Consider the following 24,979-nt stretch of genomic DNA (forward strand, 5'->3'; position numbering starts at 1 on the left):
CAGATGATAAAATAATAGCAACAAAAATTTCAACACAATGTCAACGACTGATGCTGTGTTGAAATTGTGTTGACACCGTGTTGACATTTTTTGTTGCTGTTATTTTGTCATCTGTTGACATTTTCTAACGGTGCAGATCATAGTTTGAAGTTTGTACACTATTTGAGTTTGTATTTTATCATTACCCTAAACACTATTCATTATTAGCTCACAAATGATTCAATCACACTCGACCAATGCTGCCAACTACTCACAAATATGAAGTTATTAAATTTTACTAAATTTAGTAATACGAAGTAAATAAAAAAATATGACAAGTCTATATGTTGCTATAAGACTTTCAATTAAAATGTCACAACATTACTGGGCTTATGGGCCTACTGACACAAACTATATTACTTTGCGAGAAAGCCTCTTGGATGGTCATTATATGATTGGGCCTTTTAAGTTGATGGTTATTATTATTGGGCCTTTTTAAAAATAGCAAAAAGAGATTTAATTTTCTTTTGGATTGAAGAAATGGTCATGTTCGTCTCCTTTCCATCTCACAAAAACATGCACTCTTTTCTTTTTAGTCCGTCCCATAAAAATATGCACTTTTGAATTTATGAAACTCTATACTCTCTACTGAGATGGAACTCATTCTCCACTAATAATACTTTAATTACTTTTTTCTCTTTATATCTCTTTTACTTTATCAATTTTGCATTAAAACATGTATCTAACACAAAGTGCATATTCTTTTGAGACAGAGAGTATTAATTAGCCAGCTATTGTTTCCCTTTCAAGGACAAGTTTCATACGCGTTACTCACCCGAACACCACCTAGATGAGTTATCACCCCTACCAAACATGTCAAGGGGGTGTTCGGTTTGCAAGATAGTATCCGAGATTAAATATGCAGTGTGTTTGGTTCATAAGATAACTTAATCCTAAGTGGATAATCATGGGATAATTAGTCATAGCTAACCTCCTATAACTAAAATAATCTCACGACTCAATCCTATATTATATCTTGGTATTATTTTATCTAGGAAACCGAACACCACCTAAATGGACAATTCACATTCCGCTTGACTAAAACTGCAATTTAGGGAAACGTGATAATTCGATATCATCTCTCTCATCCTTCCAACATGAATTCACAATCGAAGATATAAAATCAAATTAAGGTGAAAATTGAAGAATTGTACCCGGAATCCATTTTCATGTGATGAGCATTGAAGAAGAAGACGATGGAGGGAACGTATGTAACATTGAATTACTTGAGATAAACTTAAACACTACACAACAATTTATAAATTGCTGTCTAGTGTATTGGATATTGCGCTGACCGATAAAATTTACCCTTGAGCATTTTTTATGATTGCCACATGGCAGCCGATTATTCGTCCACGTGTACAAATGATTGGCTAAGAATGGTGGTATAATTATTTTAAGAAGCGTTGTCATTTTAACGCACCCCATCTCATATATCCGTTATGTTTAGATGCTACCTCAAATAAACTCTGTTTTACATACCATGGGCCTTGTTAATTTACACTTCTTATAATGCTATCTGACTTATATTTTTGCTGACAGAAATTATTGCTAGATGTATCACGGCAAATTATCTGACTTATATTTAGAAACCGATCTGCTGAGCTCCTATTTCAAATGCATTTGCTATCAAGAGAGTCGTCTCGTGGTGACAGTTCAATGAGATGGATTCTACGAGCGATCCATATGAATCCTTCGTGCTCGAGATACTGGAAGTTCTTGTTGAAGCAATGTAGGAATCAGGCGAGCGATCCATATGAATCCTTCGTGCTCGAGATACTGGAAGTTCTTGTTGAAGCAATGTAGGAATCAGGCGACCCGGGAACGGCCCTGCTGCAGTTTTCGCTTATGCTGAGGTGGATGCATCTGTAACATTGTATTCCTGGTGTGAGTCAACTGTGTAGATACAATGATCATTTATGCCTAAACTCAAATCACAAAGTAAAATGCCATTATCTTCTACACTGGGGATTCTGCAGTTCAATTCTATTTCTACATACACTACTTTTCTACATTGACTATATCCACACAACCAGATGCTACTACTTGTACATAGTAATTTCTAAGCTGCCGGAGCTTCATCCTTCTTCCCAGTCGATATCGTCCTCCTCCTCGGAAACTTCAGCTTCTTCATTCAGGTCAACTTTAAATTGTCTAGTCTGGCCACCTGAAAATCAGTCGTGGCAATCGTTACTTTCTGATATTTATACAAATGGAGTGAATTTTTTTTGTATACCAGTTTTTGGTTTAAGTGAGTTACCGGTTGGCGGAGCAGCCTCTTCCCAATTGACATCGTCTCCTTCATAATCTTCGCGTTTTGACTTCATGCCAACTTGCCGCTCAGTGGTGGTGTAATAGTCTTCGTTGGAGATCGTATTGGCTAGCTCCGGCCTATTCATTGTCTCTCCGTGTTCATGTTGCCGCATTAGTATAGCGGCATAATAGGCTTTAACATATTCATCCTGAAAATATGGAAACATTAGAGATCAAAGAAGACCTGAGAGTTCTAAATGAAAGATAAAATCCCAAAGAAGTCTACATTATGTGAAGTGGTGCGAAGATTAAAACAAAAGGTTTCAGTAATGGCAAAAACCTGTATACTCTTTTTTTCATCATTTACTGTTGATGATTTTTTGTCATCAGAAACCTCGGGAGCTGTCAAAGTGCCATCAGTTTTCGTCTCTGCTTTGGTTTCTCCACGTTGCTCTTTCGTGAGACTCATTCCGTCCTTTATCATCCATGGAGGCAACACTTTCATAGGAGTTTCTGATTTCGCCGTTTCTCCTTTTTCACCAATGCCAGAAAAAGCAACTTCAACCTGCCATTGCAAAACTTTAAGGTTTTAGAGTAATACATGCAAATTTTCCATTAGCAGAGTTCCAAAGTAATGGTGAGCACATATGCATCAAATCAAATTATTAGGAGTTATAAAGCAACATATTTCAATGTTCACCAGGCAACTAGAGAAAGTTTGATGTACACTAATGGTTTTCCAGCATGCTGATCTTTCGTATCCAGAATGAAAGAACTTCATTATGTCGTATAGGCTTCAATTATTCCTTTTCTCAATTAAGAACATTCGCAACGTGTCCCACACACTCCCACAGAAATATACTCCCTCCGTCCGCCATTAGGAGTCCCGGTTCAATTTTACTATAAATGATAGGTAGACCCCATATTCCACTAACTTATTCCACTCACATTTTATTATAAAACTACTATATAAAAACGGGTCCCACATTTCACTATCCCTTTCCACTCACTTTTCTTTATATTTCTTAAAACTCGCGTCAAATGCAAATGGGACTCCTAATGGTGGATGGAGGGAGTACCAGCTATTTAGGAAGCTAAAAATGTACCCTATTGTGATTGAGTGCAGTATATCTATAATTATGACATGCTGACGAGAGACTAAGTAGCCTGAAGGAATTGATACGAAATGCATTTTAGTAAGCAAAGTGTATATTCATCACTCCGGTCAGTGCTCAATCTCTTTGACCCATCTTTTATAGCAAGAGCAAGATAGAAAACAAAACCTCGCACATAAAGTGAAAGAAGTTAAGAAGCAAGCCCACCTTCGTCTCCCCAACATAAGGCATAGGAGTTCCGCCAAAACCAAAACCCTGAGATGATTTAGAAGGGTCATTCGCTGTAAGGTCCCCATTGGAAGAACGCCCAGCAGCATGTGCTCTAGCTTCCCAAGCTTGAAGATTTCCAAATTCAGGGATGGGCAAATCCTTAACCCTAGCAAGTTGATCAATGAGTGGTTTGAGCTGTACCTGTTTCCAACCAAACTTCCACAACTAAGAAGACAGTTTATGAGGCAGAAAAGCAAGATTTCTTGAAATTTGTAAGATGATAACAATTCAATTGGTCCCATGATTTTTTTGGAAAAGCTGTGAACATGCAAATTCATACGGAGAAGCGCAATTGGCAGCATCAAATCCATGTACTGCCAATCTGTTAAAAAACATCTATATACATCTATTGTAAAGATTAATTAATCCTTTGAAATGACCAAACAAGTTTGGAATAAGTACATCGCATATCTGTCATCATTTTCTACGTTGTACTTTATAGCAGAAAGAAGCAGAGGCTACAATATTTTTTTTTATTAAATTGAAAGCAAGTATAGCATTTTCATATTCAACCAGATGATTGATGAGACTCGTACATGCTAAAATAAGCATCTTTACATCAATAAATAAACTAATTCGGCAAATTGGTAAATGAATTGACTGAGAAGTATGGCAGGCTTTCATTTCTTTATATAGTTAAAAAGTTTAACATAATCACAGAACTTGAATCATACAAGAATGATCAAAAAAACTTAAAGAGGACAAACCTCCATCTTTGACAACATGTCTTTTATTTTATCATGGCGATGCTTTCTTGCATTATCATCTCCATCTCCCAAATCTTGAATAGCTAACTTGTCGCTTTCAGCTACAAGTACACCATTGCAACTTTCACAGTGGAAGTACTCGTCATATGGAGTGATCAATTGGAGTGCATCAAGAGCAGTGTATCTGGAGTTTAATTGAAATAAAATCTCAAGACCCGTCAGTAATTAAATGCCAAAAGTGCAGGGAAAATGACCCTTGTTCTACGAACAGATACCTTTTGCCACAATTGGGGCAAACATACTCCTGTATAGTATTCTTGCTCTCTAGTTCATCCTTCAGCTTTTTCTTCATTCGATGCAATCTGTACCTCACCACATCATATATCTGCAATAAATTAATTAGACTACATAAGTCAATTTCAGATGGAGGGAAGAAACATCAAACATACTCTCAGATAGGCCCCAAAGATTAATGAATCTAAACCGCAATTTTGCTACAAACTCTTGTTTCACCGCTAACAATATCAACAACCCACTTCCTCTAGCCACGCAATGTTCTGGACTATGATATGCATGATCCTACTGAAAAGTATCTAGGTTAAGGAGCCAAAAACCTGTGCATAATCCAGACAGCAATACGAGTGTACATGCATCTTTTGTTTGTCATCGCCTTCTCTTCCAGTCTGTTGACTATCACCAGTGGCAGCAACTGCAGCATTATATACTTTTGCACCCTTTGCAGTCTGCAAAGAATGAGATATAATCAAACAAATACGGGGGGCACTTGACAACTTTAAGTAATCAAATGAACTACCAATCAGAAAATTGAGGGGGGGGGGGGTTCCAGCTTGAATTGAGGACTATGTAACTTGTATTTAAGAATCTAATTGGTCATTAAATGAGAAAAACTAACTATACTCGGAAAAGTCCTGCCATCTGTCCTCTTTCTACCTTTATTCGTTCAAAAGAAAACAAATTAAGTAGCCAGACTCACTTTTACACGTGTAATAGTTTCCACTAGTGCATGCATGCATAATGTGCACAAGCACAAGCGTAATCTACACAATATATTGAACCTGTAGTGTAACTGCATCTCTAGGAAGAATCTAGGCATGGGCATAATCTTACATTCTGCATGGCAGCTATACGCGAAGAATGGAAAACCTAGATTCGCATTTACCAGGAACTACTGTTCCCAACACTGTTGAGCATACGGAGTTCGGATAAATATAAAGACAAATAAAGCATGAGATTTCGACATTATATAAGCATAACGTAGGCCAATAAACGAGTGGAAATAATCATAATAAACATTCGAACCAGTCAAACCAACCTCCTTCCTGTGATCTCGAGCTACTAGCTTTTCTTCTTCAAAGAACCTGAGAGTTCTTCGAAGTTGCTTGGTATGAAGCTTCAAGTCCTTTGCCAAATCCTCTTCTCTTACCCACTGTCGCCTGGACCAGAACGAAAATTGAAGCCACATCAGATTATTTTACGTACAGACATTGTTTACCTCGATTTCAAAGCTTAAACGAAATTTAATCTTAGTATTCCCAATTGTCAAACCTAAACAGCAACAGTTTTTCTTCCACTCCAACAATTATCAAGCAAATGATGATGAAATCAACTGAACATCCAAATTAGGCCAGTTAAACACAAAATAGGCAAATTCACAAAGTTTTAAGCACATTTAATTCAAATTCCAGCAACAACATAAATGAACTACACATACTTAATATAACCAAATTACGATTTCACAAAAAAAAATCAAAACTTGCCAATCCCTTCGTCATCGGAAATTACCTCGTAAGAGCGTCGAGAACAACAACGGCAATCCCTCTATTGTCGCTTCTCCCCGTCTTCTGCTGATTTTCCCCTTTCGTCGTTATGTCATCGTAAAAAGCCCTCGCCGCAAGTTTCACCAAGCTGATTCGTTCACGTGATACAAGCAAACAACACAAAGCATGTCAACGAAACGCCTCGTACGTAACGAGAAAAAAGCATAATCGCAGTTGAGAGGCATAATACCGGTTGAACGGATCGATGCTGGCCATAATTAGGCTCCTTCTCCGGCAAATTCGAGCTCAGTGAAGAACCGTCAACTTGGTTGCATTTCGCTCTCCGCAAACTAGTGAAGCAGAATCACGAGGCGTTTTTTTGTGTGAAAAGTTAGGGATTTGAAGATTGGAAAAGGGGAAAGTTTGGAGAGAAATTGGGGGAAAATTATGGAATTAGAGAAGGGGAAAAAAGTAGGAGTGTTTGTGATTGGGGATTAGGGCACGGGATAGAGGTGGTTGATTCTTCAATGTTGGAGCCTAGTCAAACATGTTTCGCATGCAACTAGCAAGCATGCCTCGTAAACCCGCGCACTGCACGAAGGGCGTGTCTCGTTGCGGGCGAGGAAGCACGTCGGACCATCTCAATTCTCGCGCATGCAGAACTATTTCTAACGTGCGTGTGCAACACCCACAATCGTCTAAATCAAACCTTTAGCGTGTGCAGCATATGTAATTTGTCAACTAATTGCTTAATGTGCGCTAGCAAACGTGCTCACCTTTAATTTATTTATTTTCAATTTTTATGATTTCTTCCCCTTTTTAACCTTGGAGTTGGCACCTCTTTTTTTTAATCACATCTCCTCCTAAAAATATTATCCGCCCATTCATTCACACCTACATATGATTTTCTTCTTCAATTTCTTATCATTAATACTCTTTCATATTCTCCCACAATTTTTTTTCTTTCATATTTCACTATGTTGATTCTAACTCTTTTTACAACAAATAATTCCAACAATGGAATATAATCAAATGCAAACTCATATATCGTACAAACTCCAAATTATGATCTGGACCGTTAGAAAATGTTAACAGATGACAAAATAGTAACAACAGAAAATGTCAACACAGTGTCAACGGTTGATGTTGTGTTGATTAGGGGTGGTTCGGTACGGTATACCGTACCGGGAGTGCCATACCGTATACCGTACCGAAAGTTACGGTATGACAAAAATCATACCGATACCGTACCATAAGTTTCGGTATACCGGAGTTCGGTATACCGGAAATTCGGTATGGCGCTTTTCCATACCGTTACCATACCGTGTTATCGGTATACCGTACCGCATTTCGGTATACCGTACTTTTGCGGTATACCGAACTGCGATATGGCATTCCGATATACCATTATACCGTGTTTTGCGGTACGACATACCGTTATACCATTATACCGTGAAAAAATCTATTATATCCAAAATATTAAAAAAAAATCTAGTTTTAGACTACTTCAAAAAATAGGGTTCCCAATTTTGATTCTTTTATTTTTGTATAATAAAAATTCTTATTTTTAAAATTTAGTTTAAATATAACATATATATTTATATATTATATATATCAATCGGTATACCGGTATACCACGGTATACCGAAGCATCGGTATATACCGAATCTTCGGTATACCGGTATATACCGGCATACCGAATCTTCGGTATACCAGGTATACCGCGGTATGGGAAATCTAATACCGTTATCCGTACCGATCTCTATCGGTACGGTATCATACCGTACCGAAAACTACGGTATACCGAAAAAATGGTATTTTCGGTATTTTTTCGGTACGGTAAGTCCGGTATTTCGGTATAATTCCCCAGCCCTAGTGTTGATACTATGTTGACATTTTCTGTTGCTACTATTTTGACATCTGTTGATATTTTTTTAACAGTCCAAATTATAATTTGGAGTTTGTACAATATATGAGTTTGCATTTTATCACTACCCTTCCAACAACAGGATGATGCACGACATTTATTACTATAATAGCGTTAGTAATAATTGTAAATATACTGTAAGCGAAGGAAATAATGAATTACTCCTTCCGTCTATGAATAGGAGTCTCGTTTTTCCATTTTAGCCCGTCCGCGAATAGGAGTCCCGGTTCATTTTTACCATAAATGGTAATAGAGTCCCACCTTCCACTAACTCATTTCACTCACATTTCATTTAAAACTAATATATATAAGTGAGATTCTTATTCCACTAACTTTTTTCTACTCAATTTTTTTAACATTTCTTAAAATCCGTCCTAATGATAGACAGAGGGAGTACGTGGTGAAGTAAGTCGATATATTGAGAATAATATATATAAATATTATGAGACAATGATAAATACAATATAAACTATATTTAAGGACGAATTTTTTTTTATATTTATGTTAGGGAGTAGTTATTTATTGTATTTTAGGAAAATATATGGCAAAGGTTTTAATGTCATTGTGTGATTTATTTTCGAATTGAAAAAACTTATATATAATGTGTTTTTTAAAGAAAATATTTGAATCAATTATAAAAATAGAATCGTAGCGATTCATTCGCAAAGAAAAAGGAATAAAAAAAGGCGATAATCATTCACAGAAACAACCTCTTCAGTTTGAATTCCCGCACTCTTCTCATCAAAATCTGTTTGAAGACTTCAAACCTCCACAGAAAATGGCGAATCCTAACTCCTCGCATCCATCGCCACTCCCTCACATTCACAAATCCTCCACCACCAATCGCAATCGCACACGAATGATTCATGGAAACGCGATCCGCCAAGCGGAAGAAGCCGTGCGGGGATCCGCCGCCGGCCGACCTCGACGATGAGGATCGCGTCAGCGATCTCCCCGACGACATCCTCCACCACGTCATCGCCTTCCTCCCGATCAGATCCGCCGCGCAGACGAGCGTCCTCTCCCGCCGCTGGCGAGATCTCTGGTATTCCTTCCCCGATCTCGACTTCACCACCGCCTACAGCCCGCCGCACATCGACTCCGCCTGCCGCGACGCCGAGAGGCGAGTGCGCCTGCACGTCGCGCGATGCGCCGGCTACGCGGATCAGATCCTCGGCCTCCTCGAGAAGCACGCCGACGTCAGAGTCCTCCGATTCCGAGCTTCATTAACATTCTCGCGCCTCTCCGCGCTGATCCGCCACGCCGTGAAGCACAACGTGCAGGAGCTCGACATCGAGGTCTCCACCTGCGATTACTTCAATTTCCCGCGCAGCGTGATCGGGAGCAGCACGCTGCGCTCGCTGCGGCTGAAATCGTGCCACCCTGGCTTCCGCCTGCCGCCTCTCGAGATCATGAAGGACGGATTCCGATCGCTCTCGGTTCTATCTCTCTCGCGCCTAATTCTCTGCGATCAGCCGCATCTCACGAATCTGTTCACAAATTCGTCATTTCCTCTCCTCAAAAAGCTGCATCTCGAAGCGTGCTTCGATCTGAGGCATCTCAGAATCGAATCTCCCGCGCTCGAGGATTTGAGCCTCGAGAACTGCTATCAGCTGCAGGATCTGGAAATCCGCGTCCAGAAACTGAAGAAATTGAGAGTGCGGAGCTGCTTTGATGCGTATAGCGTTAGCAGCCGGGTGGAGATCGAAGCACCAGATCTGCGGATCATGTTTTGGTCGTACAATGCTGTCACTGAAGAATGCATTCTGCATGACTTCACTCATCTACAGGAGGCTTTTGTTGGTTTCTACCTCCTTCCTGAAGATCTCAGTGCGTCTAAGATCATAAGCGTGTGGAATTTCCTTTCTGGAATGTCGAATTGCCACTCTCTCACTCTCGAAAGCCAGTGCATCGAGGTACATTCTTCATCCGATCCACAATTCTGCATTTCTGCAATCATACGTTTTACACAATTCCTATTTTAGCAGTTTGTTGGTAATTGTTAACTGCTGATTCAAAAACTGCATTTGTTCTGTGATTGATTGCTGCACAAAATCATAAGTATTATACACAATTCCTATTTTAGCAGCTTGAGTTAACTTTTAACTGTTGATTCAAAATCTGTGTTGGTTTCTACATGAAATCATATATACACAATTCCTATTTTAGCAGTTTGTTGGTAACTTTGAACTATTGATTCAAATTCTGTGTTTGTTCTGAGATTGTTTGTTCAAAATCTGTGTTTCTTCGATTTGTTCTTCCGCATACTCTGCATCAAATTCCCTAAATTCAGACTTCCATCTTCCTAACTTTGTTAGTGGCCACAGATTCTATCAAAACACAATCACTTTGCAGGACTATCTCTATGCTCATTCAACAAACTCAAGTACCTCGAGCTCGCCACCGCCTTCAACAAGCACAACAACCCCGGATTAGCAAGTATATTCAGGAGCTCTCCCACCCTCCACACCGTAACCATCATGATCATTCGCGACCGCAGCGCCCAACAGCAAGTAAGTCCCCAAATTCAACTCTGTTCCCATATCCACACTCTCCCTCAAACTCAATGTTGCCCACCAGGAATGGAACAAGGATCTGTGGCAGTCCCCGAGCTCAGGCGAAGAGCGACACTGGGAGTCGCAGGCCCAGTCGCTGAGATCGTTTCTCCACCACCTGAAGGTGGTGAAGATCCATGGATTCACAGAATGTGCAAATGATGTAAGCCTTGTGAAGTTCTTGCTCAAGCATGGGAAAGTGCTGCAGCAAGTGTTTCTAAGCGCTAGTCTTTCCAAAGGCAGAGATTCCCTTCTTAGAGAGAAGATCAAATCACAGATTTTGGGATTTTCTAGAGCTTCTTCCAATGCTAACATTGTTTTTCAGTAGTTCTTGATTTGATCATACAATTCATTTATTCTGTTCTGTTTTCCTTTCTAATTTCGTATTTTTTTATCGTGTTTCAGTCTCGTGTTTCATTTCATCATTCGACAATTTGAAATGACACTTTCTCGCTTTAACGAGGATTAATCGACATTTTTCCTTGATCTATGTACATAAATTATTCGAGATACCATCCGATGTTCCACCCACGAGATCGTCTATTACAAATCGCGCTACATCTTGTTGTCTCCGCATAATCAACAACAACGAAGATTAAACCCGAGCCCCCAAAAAAGAAAAAGAACAATCACTTCCATCTAAACTCTTGGTGCAAGGCATACTCCAGCAAGGCCTCAGACTGGTCCATGAGCTGAGGGCTCAACCTGAACATGAGCACACAGAACTCCATCTGATCGAGGGCGCCATCCCGGTCGAGATCGCCTTCCCTCAACATCCCCTCGAGCTCTTCGTCTCCAAGATCCTGCAGCCCCAAGAGAGCTGAGTTCTTCTTCAAACTGTCAAATGTGATCACCCCTTTTTCCCTATCCATCAGCAGACCAAACCCTTTGCAGAGCTCCCCAATCAGCCCCTCACCTCCCAACCTCTCAGCCATCAATGGCAGCATGTCTTGGAACTGATCATTATTCCCCTTTCTCCCTCCAGCCATATGAATCAAGAATCAATATTCTCTCAATTTGGATAAGCAATGGTGATGAATGATGTTGAGGAAAAGGGACATGAGGGTTTTATACTAAAAGGGATAGGGAGAGGTGGATTTCAAGGAAGGAGTGGGGGACTGATGACAACCAATGTACAGACAGGTATTGCCTGTCGGCTGAGGTTCTTACAGAGAAATGGAGCTATATCTTTCTTGGAAGAGGGACAGGGTCAGTACGGTAATTTCGGGTTGATTAGAATAATGGGTTTCTTGTGAGTTTTGACTTGCTCCATGAGGATAGGAGGAACTTTCATTGGCATTGGGTACTTTTAAAGTTTTAATGAAGTAGGCAATAAATAAGATTGATAGATCCTAAATTACTAAGTACATCGTGTATTCCTTATCGTTATTCATTTTTTAAAATCTGAGAAATAAATTACGATTTTTTTAAATTTATCCCATCTTTCCTTTATTTAATGAATTACATGTGGTAACTAGGTTTAAAACACGTGGAGAAAGCGACGTTGGACGAAACAATAATGTCTAATCAAGTTTGAAATGACGTTTTGTCTACGTGTTTTGAACCGACTGCTACATCAGCGCGTAATTCGCCGAAAAACGAAGGATGAGATAATTGCAAACTCAAACTTCGTGATTCATTTTACAGATCTTGAAAAATATGGAACAAACCAGAATTTGACCATCTTTCATGATTTATTTTACTACAATTTACTCTCTTTTATTTACATGAGTTTGAGAGATTCAATACATTTGTTTGATTTTGATTTATATGCACTTATTATTTGATCTATGAACTAGTGATAAAAGGGTCTCATTTGATATCTTTATCATTTCTTGATTTTTTTTTTTCCTAATTCCATATTCATCATATTTTATTTCATTAATACACGTTGTATGAGTATGAGAGAATCAATACTTTTGTTGTATCTATTTGCACAAATTATTTGATCTTTAAACTAGTGACAAAAGGGTCATATGTGATCTCTTTATTGCTTTCTATACAAACATTTTGCACGAGTCTAATAGAATCATCACTTTTGTTTCACATATATGCACAATGCATTCAACAAAGCTTCCATTATTGTCATTACAAAATAATCAATTTACACGACTTTGAGAGGCCTAATGTCATTTATGCTTGATCTATATACACAAATTATTCACGGACCATCCATTATCACAAATCACGCTACATCTCGTAGTCTCCGCATCAACAACAACAACGAAACAGACGATGAAACACGATTTGCAACGCAAGATCCGGGCCCGAGCCCCCCCTAACTCAACAAATGCCAAAAAAAAAAATAAAAAATCAATTCCATCCAAACTCATGCTCTAAAGCATACTCAAGCAAGGCCTCAGACTGGTCCATGAGCTGAGGGCTCAACCTGAACATGAGCACACAAAACTCCATCTGGTCGAGGGCGCCATCCCGGTCGAGATCGCCCTCCCTCAGCATCCCCTCGAGCTCCTCGTCCCCGAGATCCTGCAGCCCCAAGAGAGCTGAGTTCTTCTTCAAACTCTCAAATGTGATCACCCCCTTTTCCCTATCCATCAGCAGACCAAACCCTTTGCAGAGCTCCCCAATCAGCCCCTCACCTCCCAACCTCTCGGCCATCAATGGCAGCATGTCTTCAAACTGATCATTCCCTCCAGCCATTTTGAATCAAGAATCAAGATTCAATTTTTACACAATTTGGATAATTAAGCAATGGTGATTGATGAGGAGGAAAAGGGGCATGAGGGTTTTATACTAAAAGGGGGAGAGAGGGTGTGGTGGATTTCAAGGAAAGAGTGGGGAATTGATGACAACCAATGTACAGAGGGAGTCATTCATGAGGTTCTTGCATAACTTTCTTGGAAGAGGGAGAGGGGCATTGTGGTAATTTTGGGTGGATTAGAATATATAAGGGGATTCTTGTGATTTTTGACTTGTTCCCATGAGAACAGGAGGAAGTTTCATTGAATTTAATTTAGTGAAGGTGGGCAGAATTTTGTCTGAATAAACAAGTGTTTTCACATGATTTGGATGGATGTTGTTGGGTTGCAGGGAGACTTGGGAGGTGGGAACTTGGAAACATGCATGCCTCAATATTTGATTTTGTTCATGTGAAGCTTTTTAAGAAGATCACCACAAAGTTCTAATTTGATCATGTAGTATCGGGCAATCTAATATTTTGAATTTTGAGTGCGACAAATAATTACAACGGCTTCGAGCCTTAAAATCTGAACAATTGCTAGCAAGAATGAGGCATTAGCCGGAGTCTTTGAGCTACCGGCTTTCTTAATTGGCGTCTTTTTTTATTAAAAAGTTATATGGATAATTGACTATAAGGATTAATTTAAGATGTTATTAGGCAAGTGACAAATAATATTTTAGAATAAATGGGCTTACTATATAAAGATTGGACTTTTTTTATTAGTATTTGGCTGTACATAGTTGGATGTATAATAAATATTTATTAATTAGTACATGCTATAAAATTGGGTACAACGGATTCGACGGATAAGGACTAATTTTTACCTTACTAGTATATAAAATTAAATTAATACAAGTTGATATAAAATAAGCACCGTCTCCAATTAGTTACGTTCGAGGGTTTAAGCAGAGAAATCCTTTTTTAATCACTTTTAAATAATTATATGCAAATCTAGTTCGCATTAACGCATACTAGCCACAAATAAAGTGTATATGATAGCACAAGATTTAATAAAGAAAATTATCTTCACATTTATTTTAACCACCCACAAATACTACTCATACTCCTTTTCAGCCATTCAATCACAAGAAGATCAAACTCATAACCTTTGAATCACGAACGATTCAAAGATTTAGTTAATAAGATCGAAATCATGACCTTTCAATCACAAGCCGTTCGAAAGTTTAGTTAATAAGATATAAATCATGACCTTTCAATCACGAATTGTTCGAATATTCAGTTAATCAGATTGAAGAATTTTGATGATTTAGTTACTAAGATCAAAATCATGACTTTTCAATCACGAATGGATCGAAATATTTAGTTAATGAGATCGAAATCACGACCCTTTTAGTCACGAAGATCGACAACGTTTCAAGAAAGTAAGTTGGCAAGGAATGGGCGTGGGACCAACTTAGCTCTCAAGGGCTGAACTCTTGACGTGACAACCCCTTTCCCTTCTTTCATATCAATCTCACCAATCTTTTCCCATTCAAAACATTGTACCAAACACCCCAACGCCACCCCAACCATTTCCATAGCCAGTCTTTGGCCGGGGCAGGCCCTCCTGCCCCAGCCAAAGGGCAAAAATTTGAATTCAAATTCAAATCCAGTTTTCCCGCCCTCAAATCTCTCGGGCAAGAATCTCTCAGGATCCTTCCACGTCTCGGGATTGTTGTGGATCTCCCACGCGTTCACCAGCAGCATGGTGCCGCGAGGGACGCGGAACCCCTCAACGCGGCACTCGTCCGACGAGACGTGCGGCGTCAGGAGCGGGGCCGCCGGATGCATCCGGAGCGTCTCGTTGATGATGCATCCGAGGTACGGGAGTTCGGGCAGGTCGGGTCCGTCGATGAGGCGGGATTTTCCGACGAGATCGTCGATTTCGGCCCTCGCTCTTGCTAGGATGGTGTGTTGATTTGCTAGGAGGTGGGAGAAGGCCCATTCTAGTGTGGCTGCTGTAGTGTGTGTTGCTCCTTGGATTATAACCTGCTAAGATAAAAGACATCATATGCATTCACATTTACATCATTTATAAGCTAAAATAATAAGTTTCTTAACCATTATTAAATTTTTTTCGTAATATTATAACCAACAACACTTTTTAACAAAATATTTTTACTTTCATTTATTATTTTCAGTATATATACCCTTCCAATTTTTATCATTTTCTCTATCTAATCATAATTTTCTATGAAAATTAATATAACTCAAATATTTTCATAATTTAGACACTCTGTACACATTATACTTATCCAAAGGCCCACATGACATCATATTTTAGTACTCCCAATTGCCCTCAATGGCCCAAATTCGAAGTCATGCAAATTTTTAGTTTTAGTAACTTAAATAAAAAAAAATTATAACTTCCTTACTCCCAAATCAGTGATAATACAAAAATTTGGTGAATATGAGAGTTAGTGAATTAAATTGAGAAATAATAAAGCAAACAAGTAATGAGAAAATAAAAAATATAACTAACTTTTGCCAAAAGAAAAAAGACTCATTTCGTTTTGAATATCTAAAGATACAAATCAATTTGTTTGGGACAGATCAAAGTACTTTGTGTTTCATAATAATTATATTAGTATATTCCTAAAAAATGTATTTATATGTTTATCAACCTCGAAAACTATACTCCTATATGTTTTTTCTAATTAAATTTGCATGTTACTTCTTCGCATTTCATCACGCCAATTAAGAGTATCCTTTCACACCTCTACTTACAAAATTATTCATCATTTCTCAAATTTTCTAAATATCAACAAACAAATGCCAAATAAAATAATTTGACATAAACGTAATAGATTGGTTACCAATAGAAAATTCCTGATCATTTCATCCGTATAATACTCGCCCTCCTCCCTCTGCAAATCCAACAATATTCCGATCAAATTCCTCCCCCCTCCGCCGCCGCCGCCGCCATGTTTCCCGATAAAATTCTCCATAAACCTCTCTCTCTTCTCCTGCACCAGCCTCATCTTCCTCTCCACACCCCCAAACCCAAACCACCCCAAAATCGGCACAAAATCAACCACATTAGCCATCACCGTCGCCGCCGCCATCTCCGCCACAATCTCCCTAAACCCCTCCGCCTCCGCCCCCTCCGCCTCCCCCGCCCTCCCGAGAATCATCGCCGCCACCACTCTGTACGCGTGATCGAAGAAAACCTCCCTCATTTCCACCTCTTTAACGCATTGATTCATCAATTTTCGGGCAAGTGTTCGGGCCTCCTCGGCCCGGACGGAGGAGAGGGAGGAGAGGTTGTGGGCGGAGAGGAGGGTGGAGGAGGAGAGGCGGCGGAGGTGGCGCCAGTGGGGGCCGTAGGGGGCCCAGGCGAGGCTGGTGAAGTTGTAGCCGAAGTGCTTGCCGTTGAGGAGGTTGGGGCGGTTGGCGAAGACGGCGTCGTTTAGGGAGAGGCATTGGCGGGCGGAGGAGGGGGTGGAGGCGAGGAGGGCGGGGCGGGAGCCGAGGCGGAGGAGGGGGGGGGGGGTGGCGGCGGGAGAGGAGGGAGAGGGCGCGGTGGGAGGGGAGGGAGGGGTTGAGGAGGAGGAGGTGGAGGTGGCCGAGGATGGGGAGGGTGGGGAAGGGGGTGGGGGGGAGGTGGAGGAGGTTGTGGAGGAGGTGGGTGGTGGTGGTGTAGAGGAGGAGGAGGAAGAGTGGGAGGAGATATAAGAGGAGGAGGAGGAGAGCCATGGCTAAGTTAGTAAGTTGATTCAAGTGGCTTTGTGTAGAATCTATACTACAAATTAAATACTTTTAGGCCACTTAACTTGTCATGTTTATGGCATAGAGTAATTATGTAATCGAGACAAAGAGAAACGTAAAGAGACATAGATTTACGTGGTTCACTAATGTTGTGTTGGCTACGTCTACGGGCAGGAGAGAAAAACAGATTGTGTTTTCAGATTACAGAGTTATGTATCTTACTTCTATGTAAATAGGAAGACGAGACGGGTCAGGCCCAGTATAACAATTAGGACCCAAAACAGAAACAAAGCATAGCATCGGGTCGGGTTGGGGCACCTCCGCCCTCATGAACCCTCCGTTTGGCTAGCGGCAAACAGTATAGATTCAAGGCATACTAACATCATCTATACTTTCGATAGTCCTACGGTAAGTGAGTCATATTCCTCTTTGGACCGTTCATACTTCCGACTAACATGATACATTTTCTTTATTAGTTCGGTTACTTTATCCATGGTAAGTGAGTCATATTTCTTTTTGGACCGTTACTACTAACGTGATGCATTTTCTTTATTGGTTCAATTAATTTTTTTCTAATGCCCACCTTACCAATACCTCTTGGTCATTTCTATAATATCAAAGACTAGATCATATTTCATAAATATTCAGCTTATTTCCATTTTTATAACTAGTTAATATACTTTTAAACAAATTTCATTTAATTTACTCCGTATTATTATCTTTTTTAGTGAATCGATCTTCGAATAACATGAGTTTTTATGTCAAATTATATAAATATGAACGAACAAAATCGGAATATTATTAATTATAGATGGATATATAAGTAAAAAAATACTTCCATGCATTAAAAGTAAATACTAAGTTATTGCATGTTGGTATTATCGTTTCTCAATTATTCAATATTGAATTACTCCACATTATAAGGTGGAATAAGATTTCATTAATTGCATGCAAAAATTTATAAATTACGTAGTATTTTAGTAGTATAATGTGGTTGGTGTCTGTGTTCGTCAAACAAGTGTCTACGTGCATGGAAACTTTAGGCCACTTGTCTACAAAGAAGTTTGTTTATTAAATTCTAAAATGAAAGCGATATTCTCTTTTTAAGTCACTTTCGATTTCACATTTCACAACCACATTTAATAAAGATATCAATTTATGAACTGCAACACATTTTCTGCCACATTGACTTTGAAAAGTCAATAGATTTGTTCATTCATCTAATTATCGAATTATGTCACGTGTCCATAGCGCCTTATCTTATTCAACTTATTGAATTCCATTACTATTTAATTGACAGGAAGGTCGAATTTTAACTATAAAAGAATGACCACGCTTGCTACAAGTCAAAATCAAATATGCTGTTCAAAAAATCGAATTCATACCAACGGGTCGCAGCGCAGTTGGCAGCGGTGAGTTGTGGTGACCATAAGGTCACGGGTTCAAACCCCACCACCCGCTGGGAGACTCTCAACCTTAATCCACAAGCCGGGTCGAACATGATTAGTCGGATTTCACCAAAAGACGAATTCGGTACACTTGTGGTTAAATCATAATGTAATAGTCGTCGACTTGTCGGCATCAAAAGATAGAAATAGTGTGCCGGTAGTGTCACTAGCAATAGATGCAAATGAAAAAAATAAAAGCGAACTCTTCTCCCGAAGAGCTGAAGTGGAGCAAACATACTATGCGATTGGCAGCAGCTGAAAAGACTGAATTTAATGGAACTTTCCGTCTCTCATGAGCCAATAATATGTTCGATCGACCCATCCACCACCCGTGGATCCACAATTTCTCCTAATTCCTTGTTTTATGATTGGTTATCTTAGAATTAATCAAAAAATGTTGTTTATTTGACTTGTGGGAAAGATAAATAAGAAGCACATATATTACTTACATTTTCAATATTAAATCATGAAAATGAACTATTAAACACATACCATACCAACAATGTGTTGGGCCTAGCTCATTATGTTACTACTTATTCAAATATTCAACTTCTAATATTGGGCCGAGTTGAGCTGGTGCAAATTATCAAGCCCATATCGCAAATTCTATAAAAAAACATTGAGAAAAGAACACTCCATATCTAAAATTCAATAAATTACCAAAGGACAAAAATTGATAGTAGTATATGCTTATTATAATAATTAAGAAAAAAATAATTAATGTTACGTCTGTCTTCTGCCAAATATATAATTTTAGAATATACGTGGTTTGGCACTGAAAAATACATAAACTAAACGGTGGAATTTTATGCTAAAAAAATACTCGCTTCGTCCCCGCGATTACATATTTCAATTTTAATCAATCCGTTACTACACTCTATAGTTAATTCTTATTAACTCATTTTATTCATATATCATTATAAATTTAATACTATTAGTATATAAAAATTGAATTCACATTACATAATTTTTTCACCCACATTTCATCATATTTCTTAAAGCAAGTCATGTGAGAGAAGGTGAAAGGAAAATATTATTTTTAGATCTTATTTTGATGATCATGTTATATTCGAGTGATATTAGTCCATATTTAAGCTATTTTCAGTAATGTTATTTTTTTTGAATATAATAAATCATAGAATCTGACTATCTATAATAATTTGAAGTTAAAGCCATTCATCTCGAACTTTGTCGCTTTCACAGATTTCATGCAAAGAGAACACTCAAAGTCAACGAAATAGCAAACGGAAGCAAAGAAGACGTAGAGTATAAAATATCACATTGTTTTTGTGTACATGTATAAATCATCAAATTGGAGAGTGGGAAGTAAAATAAGGTTGAGGTAGAGTCAATGATAGAGTCATGTGACAGACGTGAAAGGAAAATAGCACTTTTATATCTTATTCTGAGGATCATGTAATGTTTAAGTGATATTAGTCCATATTTAAGCTCTTTTTTTAATGTTATTTTGATAGTTTTGTTTTAATTTTTTTTTTGTCTTAGCTATAAGCCTATAATAATTTTTTACAAATAGAATATATCGTAGAAACTGGTCATCTATAATATTTAGAAGTTAATGCATTGCATATATTCATCTCAAACTTCGTCTTCCACAGATTTCATGCAAAAAGAGCACCTAAAGTCAACGAAATAACAAAAGTTGTAATATAGGGTATGTATTGATTTTTGTTTGAAATTATTACACGTAGATGGTGAAAATCTGGCTTGTGGAATAGATTGCGTCAGTGCAAGACGAGAAAAGTGTAGGAGATGATAACCGGTGATGTAGAAGGGCACCCAAGTTAGATGGAGGCGGATAAAAGATGTAGGGAAAATGATAAGGTGGAGGGGTATTGGAGTACAAAGAGGAGTCAAAGACGAATGTTTTAATATGAATGAGTTACTACGTAATAAATTATTTGTTAGCAATATACTTTTTAATTAGTTGACCCAATTATATAGGTGAAGAGTTTACATGATTATTTTATTATGAGACATGTATGATATAACAAATTCTTATGGATTTATGCGATGACTTGGATTAATGTGATGAATTTATTGTTTAATTTAATAAATTAGATCTTTAAAATTGATAAAAATATGAATGAAGGTTATATTTATTTTATTTTTCTATGGCAATGGCTTCCATATTTTGAACATTATAAATTGTATATTAATAATTTCATATTGATGGTGTTAACATTAAATTTTACTATGCATTGTTTAAATATTATACTAATTACATGATTGATTTTAACATTTTACTTATATTACTCTAGATCGAAATTATAGTTATTAGTTGTAATTAATTTTACTATATTAGTATAATTTTATTAGTATTTTTATTGTACGAAATGTGTTCAAAAATAAATAATAAGCTTGATTTTTGTAATTAAAATTGAAGATAATTTATAATAGAAATATTTAGGAATACATAGAATGTATAAGAAAAAAAGGTAGAGAATTCTAGAAGACAACAAAGTAGGATGAAAATTTTAGAACAAATATGGTCTATATATATATATGCCTATTGTAAATATTTGTTAGATGTTAAGTTTCGCAAGTTTAGTTTTTTTTTTTTTTTTCAAATTTGAGTGATGATAAAGTAAAATATTTAATTAGTTTCCATAAAATTAATTGAACCGTGCGTCACACAGGAGTAGATACTAGTATTTCTTAAAGCCCGAATTGCTAATGAGTTAGATATGTAATTAGGATAAAAAAGAGTACCATCTCTAAATCATACTTACTCCGTAACCTTTTTTTCTCAAACTAGACAAAATGGAAAAAGTAAAAGCATTTTATGCTTGATAAATAATTTTTTAACTTTCGAGTATGTAAAACATATTCAATTTCTAAAAGTAGACTATCACACTTTCTTTCTTTATTCTCTTCACTTAAATCATAAAATAACACTATATAAAATCTGTCAAAATAAAAATACTCCACTTATATTAGGACGGAAAGCTTACTGAAACTTTTTTAAGGAATTTTTTAAATAAACTTCAAAATCAAATAACACAAATACATTCACTCCATTTTCTAATAAACTTCATCCACACAGCATTTAAAGTATCATCTTTGCAAAAGAAATACAAATATAAAATGAAAAAAAATCAATAAAAAATAATTTTCGGTGTACGACTGTTTCTAGCGCATAAAACAATTTTGTGATCATTCCTCACCATACAATTTTTGTCAGCCAATAATAAATAACACGCGTTCTGAAATTCCGGACGCCCCAGTATTAGCAAGCCCATCACGATAACAAAACTGAATAAAAAAATCAGAAAATTCCACATCATCAGGCAGGTGCGCATCAGGTGCCCCCATTCCGCCAGCAACGTCCACGTCAACAGAAAGAATGTGGGTGCCGCCACGTCAGCTGAGAGAGAAAAATATCCCGTGCACCAACCAAGACGTCGCCGCACACAACCCCAGCCCACAAACATAGACCACAAACATTGAAAAATCAGGTGTTGTGCCCTTAAATCGCGACACCTGTCACCCCTCACCACCACTACTTCCTTCCATGTCGTTTCACACCCCACACACATTCCCCATGTCCCGAAATATCTCCAGCATCTTTCTTTGGTTTATGAATTGCCGACTTTGCCCCTTTCTCATCCATTCTATTCGAATCTTTACTTAATTTAATTCTAGAAGTTAGACTTTGTAGTAGTATAACTTTACATACTAAAATATTAACAGTATCTTAGTGGATAATAACAATTTAATATGGATGGTTGGGTTCTAAAAACTGAATTACCATAAAACATATGAATATCAATTTTCTTAAGAAAAATTTCTTCATAAAAATGTAAATTAAGATTAAAACATATTGATGTTAACTTGCTTTGTAAAAGCATTAACTGAGATGAAATGAGAGATTAAGTTAGATACTATAATCTATACTTTTTAACATCAAATTTGAAAATCTAATAGAAGTACTACATAATAATTCTAAAATCGGAAGATCACTAAACTACACTTTTTTTTTTATATGAAATTTAAGAAATTGGTGTTTAATTAGTAATAGCAATATTAAGCATTGAGCTTAAAATATAAAAGTACATAAAATAGGAGATAGACAAGAGAATAAATTACTCATATAAGAAAAATTTATCTAAAAAATAACTTAATAAGTGTTTTAAGTAATTGATTATCAAAATAAAATACTCCCTCCGTCCCCGATTAAGAGTCACACTTTTCTATTTCGGTCCGTCCCCAATTAAAAGTCACACTTTATTTTTACCATAAATAGTAAGTAGGTCTCACATTCCACTAACTCAATTCACTCACATTTTATTATAAAACCAATATAAAAAATGGATCTCACATTCCACTAACTTTTTCAACTAACTTTTCTTAACATTTCTTAAAACTCGTGCTCGGTCAAAGTGTGACCGAAAATGCACATGTATCAATTGGTAATATACTTCATCATCGGGAACCGAGGGAGTATTACTCAAGTAATTTAATATATGTATCTAGAATATGTAAACGAAAATGCATATCAATTGGTAATATGCTTCATCATCAATCAATTTGTCCCGTGTTAATCTTATATATATGTGTGTTGTAATGATAAAACCTTCAACAAATTAAGATTAATAAAAAAATTAAGAGGAAATAATAGTATATCTTTATGAAATAATTTAGGAGTGGCAATTTTGTAATTTTAAGTAAGAAGAAGGTGGTTTTTGGAGCTGTTGACTGCAAGTTGAAATTAAGTAATCTGTTCTTCCTTCTTTTTCTTCTTCTCTTTCATTCCTCACCCATCATTTCTTCTCTCCATATCTCTCCCTTTCTTCACATCTCCATTCCTCTCTTATTTCAACTGCAAAAATTCCTCTCATTTCTCACAAATTCACCATCACTCTCCGCGATAAAATAACTCTCCTCGCTTCGAATTTCGCCTCTGTTTCCGCTTCAGAGATTTCCGTTTCAATTTTTTAAAAAAATGAAGAAAACATGCGAGCTGTGTAAACAAGCGGCGCGGCTACTCTGCGAGTCAGACCAGGCGATCTTATGCTGGGACTGCGACGCCAGGGTGCACTCCGCCAACTTCCTGGTGGCGCGGCATTCGAGAAACCTCCTCTGCCGCGCCTGCCAGTCGCCGACGTCGTGGTGCTCCACCGGATCGAAGCTCTCGCCGACCTTCTCCTCCTGCCGGAAATGCGCCGATCATTGCGATGAGGAGGAGAAATCGGCGTCGGCGGCGGAGGAGATGGCGGAGAATCACGTCGCGCCGTGGTCGCCGCCGCCGGAGAGCTCGCTCAGCGGCGGAGAATCGGCGCCGGTCGCGAGGAAGCGCCGCGATCGCGCCGCGATTATCGTACGAATGAATCTCTCTCTCTCTCTCTAGATTTGAAATGAATTGTGCTGTTTTGGATTTGTTTTTTGACTGATTCGGCGGTGGATGCAGGAAGATCTGAATATCTGTGCGGATTCGGTGGCGACGGCGCGGTGCAAGTCGCGGAGATCGGAGGCGGTGGCGCCGGAGGAGAGGGACGTTGATCTGAATCTGACGCTGGGGCTTTTCAGCCGTTGATTAAGCGGTTTAGTGTTAGGATTAGTGTTAATGCGAGTTTTAGAATTAGTTTATTGGGAAATGATTTTACACGTTTATTAGAGTGTTTTTTTTTAATTGTTATTGTGCAATATTTTACTAATTTTTATTGGTTGTAATATTTGGTAGTAGTAATAGCTAAAATTGGTATATTCTAATTTCATTCCGTTGAGGGATGCATATATAAATATTCAACAAAATCTTATGGAGAAGTATTTTTTTTTTTCATTTTTTGATGGTAAATATGATTTTTTATGCTATCACAAAAATTATCATGTATGGCAACTCCATATTTGATACTTCTACTAATATTAGAATCATTTGAAAGCTGATTGTCACATAAGAAATTCTTCTACCTTAAGCCATATGTTTGTATTCAATAAGTATTGCATGACCGAATAATTCAAGGAAGAGCGCACTGCGGGGAGGGTCCTTTGTTGTAGATGACTCGTCGGGCCGTCGGAGCGGGACTTCTTTGGGAAAAAGAACTTATAAATCCATTGGCTCGCACGTACTTATGAAACACATTTTAATGTATTTACGAAATTAAACATTAAAATATGGAGTAAATTACGATGATAGCTTTTAATTACTAGTATGATTTGTTACTATGCAATTATGATGATAGCTTATTAGTTAGTAGTGCCAGTTGTTGGGGCTGAGTAGTAGATGTAAGTGGATGGACTAAATTACGGCACGTCATTTCCTCATATAGTATTGCGAATTTAAGAAATATAGTGATGTTATTTTATTAATAACGATGCAAGGAAAGCACTCATCATTTCTCTACTTACCTATATCGACGTGAAAGGACACATATATAAATTGGAAATTCCTCTTTCGGCTAAACATTATCACTTTTATATTCTATTTAGATAAATCTGAGGCCCCATTTCTCTTTATTAC

General features: G+C 37.7%; 5 protein-coding genes and 1 pseudogene across 6 annotated transcripts; 2 read left to right on the forward strand and 4 right to left on the reverse strand.

Moving 5' to 3' along the window:
- Positions 1 to 1,940: 1,940 nt before the first annotated feature.
- LOC125191223 (transcription initiation factor IIE subunit alpha-like) lies at positions 1,941 to 6,650 on the reverse strand. The gene is made up of 10 exons (XM_048088735.1): positions 6,413 to 6,650; positions 6,188 to 6,310; positions 5,718 to 5,838; positions 4,999 to 5,127; positions 4,660 to 4,769; positions 4,385 to 4,568; positions 3,615 to 3,818; positions 2,633 to 2,857; positions 2,300 to 2,501; positions 1,941 to 2,206 (listed from the first exon to the last, which is right to left on the reverse strand). The coding sequence occupies exons 1-10, from the start codon at positions 6,436 to 6,438 to the stop codon at positions 2,118 to 2,120; spliced, it is 1,413 nt and encodes a 470-aa protein (XP_047944692.1). The 5' UTR covers positions 6,439 to 6,650; the 3' UTR covers positions 1,941 to 2,117.
- Positions 6,651 to 8,772: 2,122 nt separating this feature from the next.
- On the forward strand, positions 8,773 to 11,010 carry LOC125190321 (putative F-box/FBD/LRR-repeat protein At4g03220). The gene is made up of 3 exons (XM_048087592.1): positions 8,773 to 10,005; positions 10,417 to 10,602; positions 10,670 to 11,010. The coding sequence occupies exons 1-3, from the start codon at positions 8,956 to 8,958 to the stop codon at positions 10,970 to 10,972; spliced, it is 1,539 nt and encodes a 512-aa protein (XP_047943549.1). The 5' UTR covers positions 8,773 to 8,955; the 3' UTR covers positions 10,973 to 11,010.
- A 74-nt stretch (positions 11,011 to 11,084) lies between these two features.
- On the reverse strand, positions 11,085 to 13,334 carry LOC125190322 (calcium-binding protein KRP1-like). 2 transcript variants are annotated; one of them, XM_048087594.1, is made up of 2 exons: positions 13,276 to 13,334; positions 11,085 to 11,591 (listed from the first exon to the last, which is right to left on the reverse strand). In XM_048087594.1, the coding sequence occupies exons 1-2, from the start codon at positions 13,303 to 13,305 to the stop codon at positions 11,274 to 11,276; spliced, it is 348 nt and encodes a 115-aa protein (XP_047943551.1). In that variant the 5' UTR covers positions 13,306 to 13,334; the 3' UTR covers positions 11,085 to 11,273. The 2 variants fall into 2 exon arrangements, with proteins under 2 accessions (XP_047943551.1, XP_047943550.1); XM_048087593.1 differs by lacking the exon at positions 13,276 to 13,334 and having other exon boundaries at positions 11,085 to 11,800.
- On the reverse strand, positions 12,708 to 13,305 carry LOC125190323 (calcium-binding protein KRP1-like). The gene has a single exon (XM_048087595.1). It carries the CDS (start codon positions 13,303 to 13,305, stop codon positions 12,958 to 12,960), a length of 348 nt encoding a protein of 115 aa, XP_047943552.1. The 3' UTR covers positions 12,708 to 12,957.
- A 1,251-nt stretch (positions 13,335 to 14,585) lies between the features above and the next one.
- On the reverse strand, positions 14,586 to 17,041 carry LOC125188142 (annotated as a pseudogene).
- Positions 17,042 to 23,255: 6,214 nt separating this feature from the next.
- LOC125187500 (zinc finger protein CONSTANS-LIKE 2-like) lies at positions 23,256 to 24,285 on the forward strand. Its single transcript, XM_048084097.1, has 2 exons — positions 23,256 to 23,839; positions 23,930 to 24,285. Exons 1-2 carry the CDS (start codon positions 23,465 to 23,467, stop codon positions 24,053 to 24,055), a joined length of 501 nt encoding a protein of 166 aa, XP_047940054.1. The 5' UTR covers positions 23,256 to 23,464; the 3' UTR covers positions 24,056 to 24,285.
- Positions 24,286 to 24,979: the final 694 nt, after the last annotated feature.

This window comes from Salvia hispanica, chromosome 5, assembly GCF_023119035.1.
Source record: "Salvia hispanica cultivar TCC Black 2014 chromosome 5, UniMelb_Shisp_WGS_1.0, whole genome shotgun sequence".
Lineage (NCBI taxonomy): Eukaryota > Viridiplantae > Streptophyta > Magnoliopsida > Lamiales > Lamiaceae > Salvia > Salvia hispanica.

What these genes read in the sequence shown, in the direction of transcription:
- LOC125190323 (XM_048087595.1), bottom strand. Translation starts at nt 13,305, where the DNA reads ATGGCTGGAGGGAATGATCAGTTTGAAGACATGCTGCCATTGATGGCC.
- LOC125190321 (XM_048087592.1), top strand. Translation starts at nt 8,956, where the DNA reads ATGGAAACGCGATCCGCCAAGCGGAAGAAGCCGTGCGGGGATCCGCCG. An exon ending in TCGAAAGCCAGTGCATCGAG is followed by an intron (nt 10,006 to 10,416) that starts GTACATTCTTCA and finishes TAGTGGCCACAG; the next exon opens with ATTCTATCAAAACACAATCA. An exon ending in ACCGCAGCGCCCAACAGCAA is followed by an intron (nt 10,603 to 10,669) that starts GTAAGTCCCCAA and finishes GTTGCCCACCAG; the next exon opens with GAATGGAACAAGGATCTGTG.
- LOC125191223 (XM_048088735.1), bottom strand. Translation starts at nt 6,438, where the DNA reads ATGGCCAGCATCGATCCGTTCAACCG. An exon ending in ATGAAAAAAAGAGTATACAG is followed by an intron (nt 2,502 to 2,632) that starts GTTTTTGCCATT and finishes CCATATTTTCAG; the next exon opens with GATGAATATGTTAAAGCCTA. An exon ending in AGAGGCTGCTCCGCCAACCG is followed by an intron (nt 2,207 to 2,299) that starts GTAACTCACTTA and finishes ACTGATTTTCAG; the next exon opens with GTGGCCAGACTAGACAATTT.
- LOC125187500 (XM_048084097.1), top strand. Translation starts at nt 23,465, where the DNA reads ATGAAGAAAACATGCGAGCTGTGTAAACAAGCGGCGCGGCTACTCTGC. An exon ending in GCGATCGCGCCGCGATTATC is followed by an intron (nt 23,840 to 23,929) that starts GTACGAATGAAT and finishes CGGTGGATGCAG; the next exon opens with GAAGATCTGAATATCTGTGC.
- LOC125190322 (XM_048087593.1), bottom strand. Translation starts at nt 11,633, where the DNA reads ATGGCTGGAGGGAGAAAGGGGAATAATGATCAGTTCCAAGACATGCTG.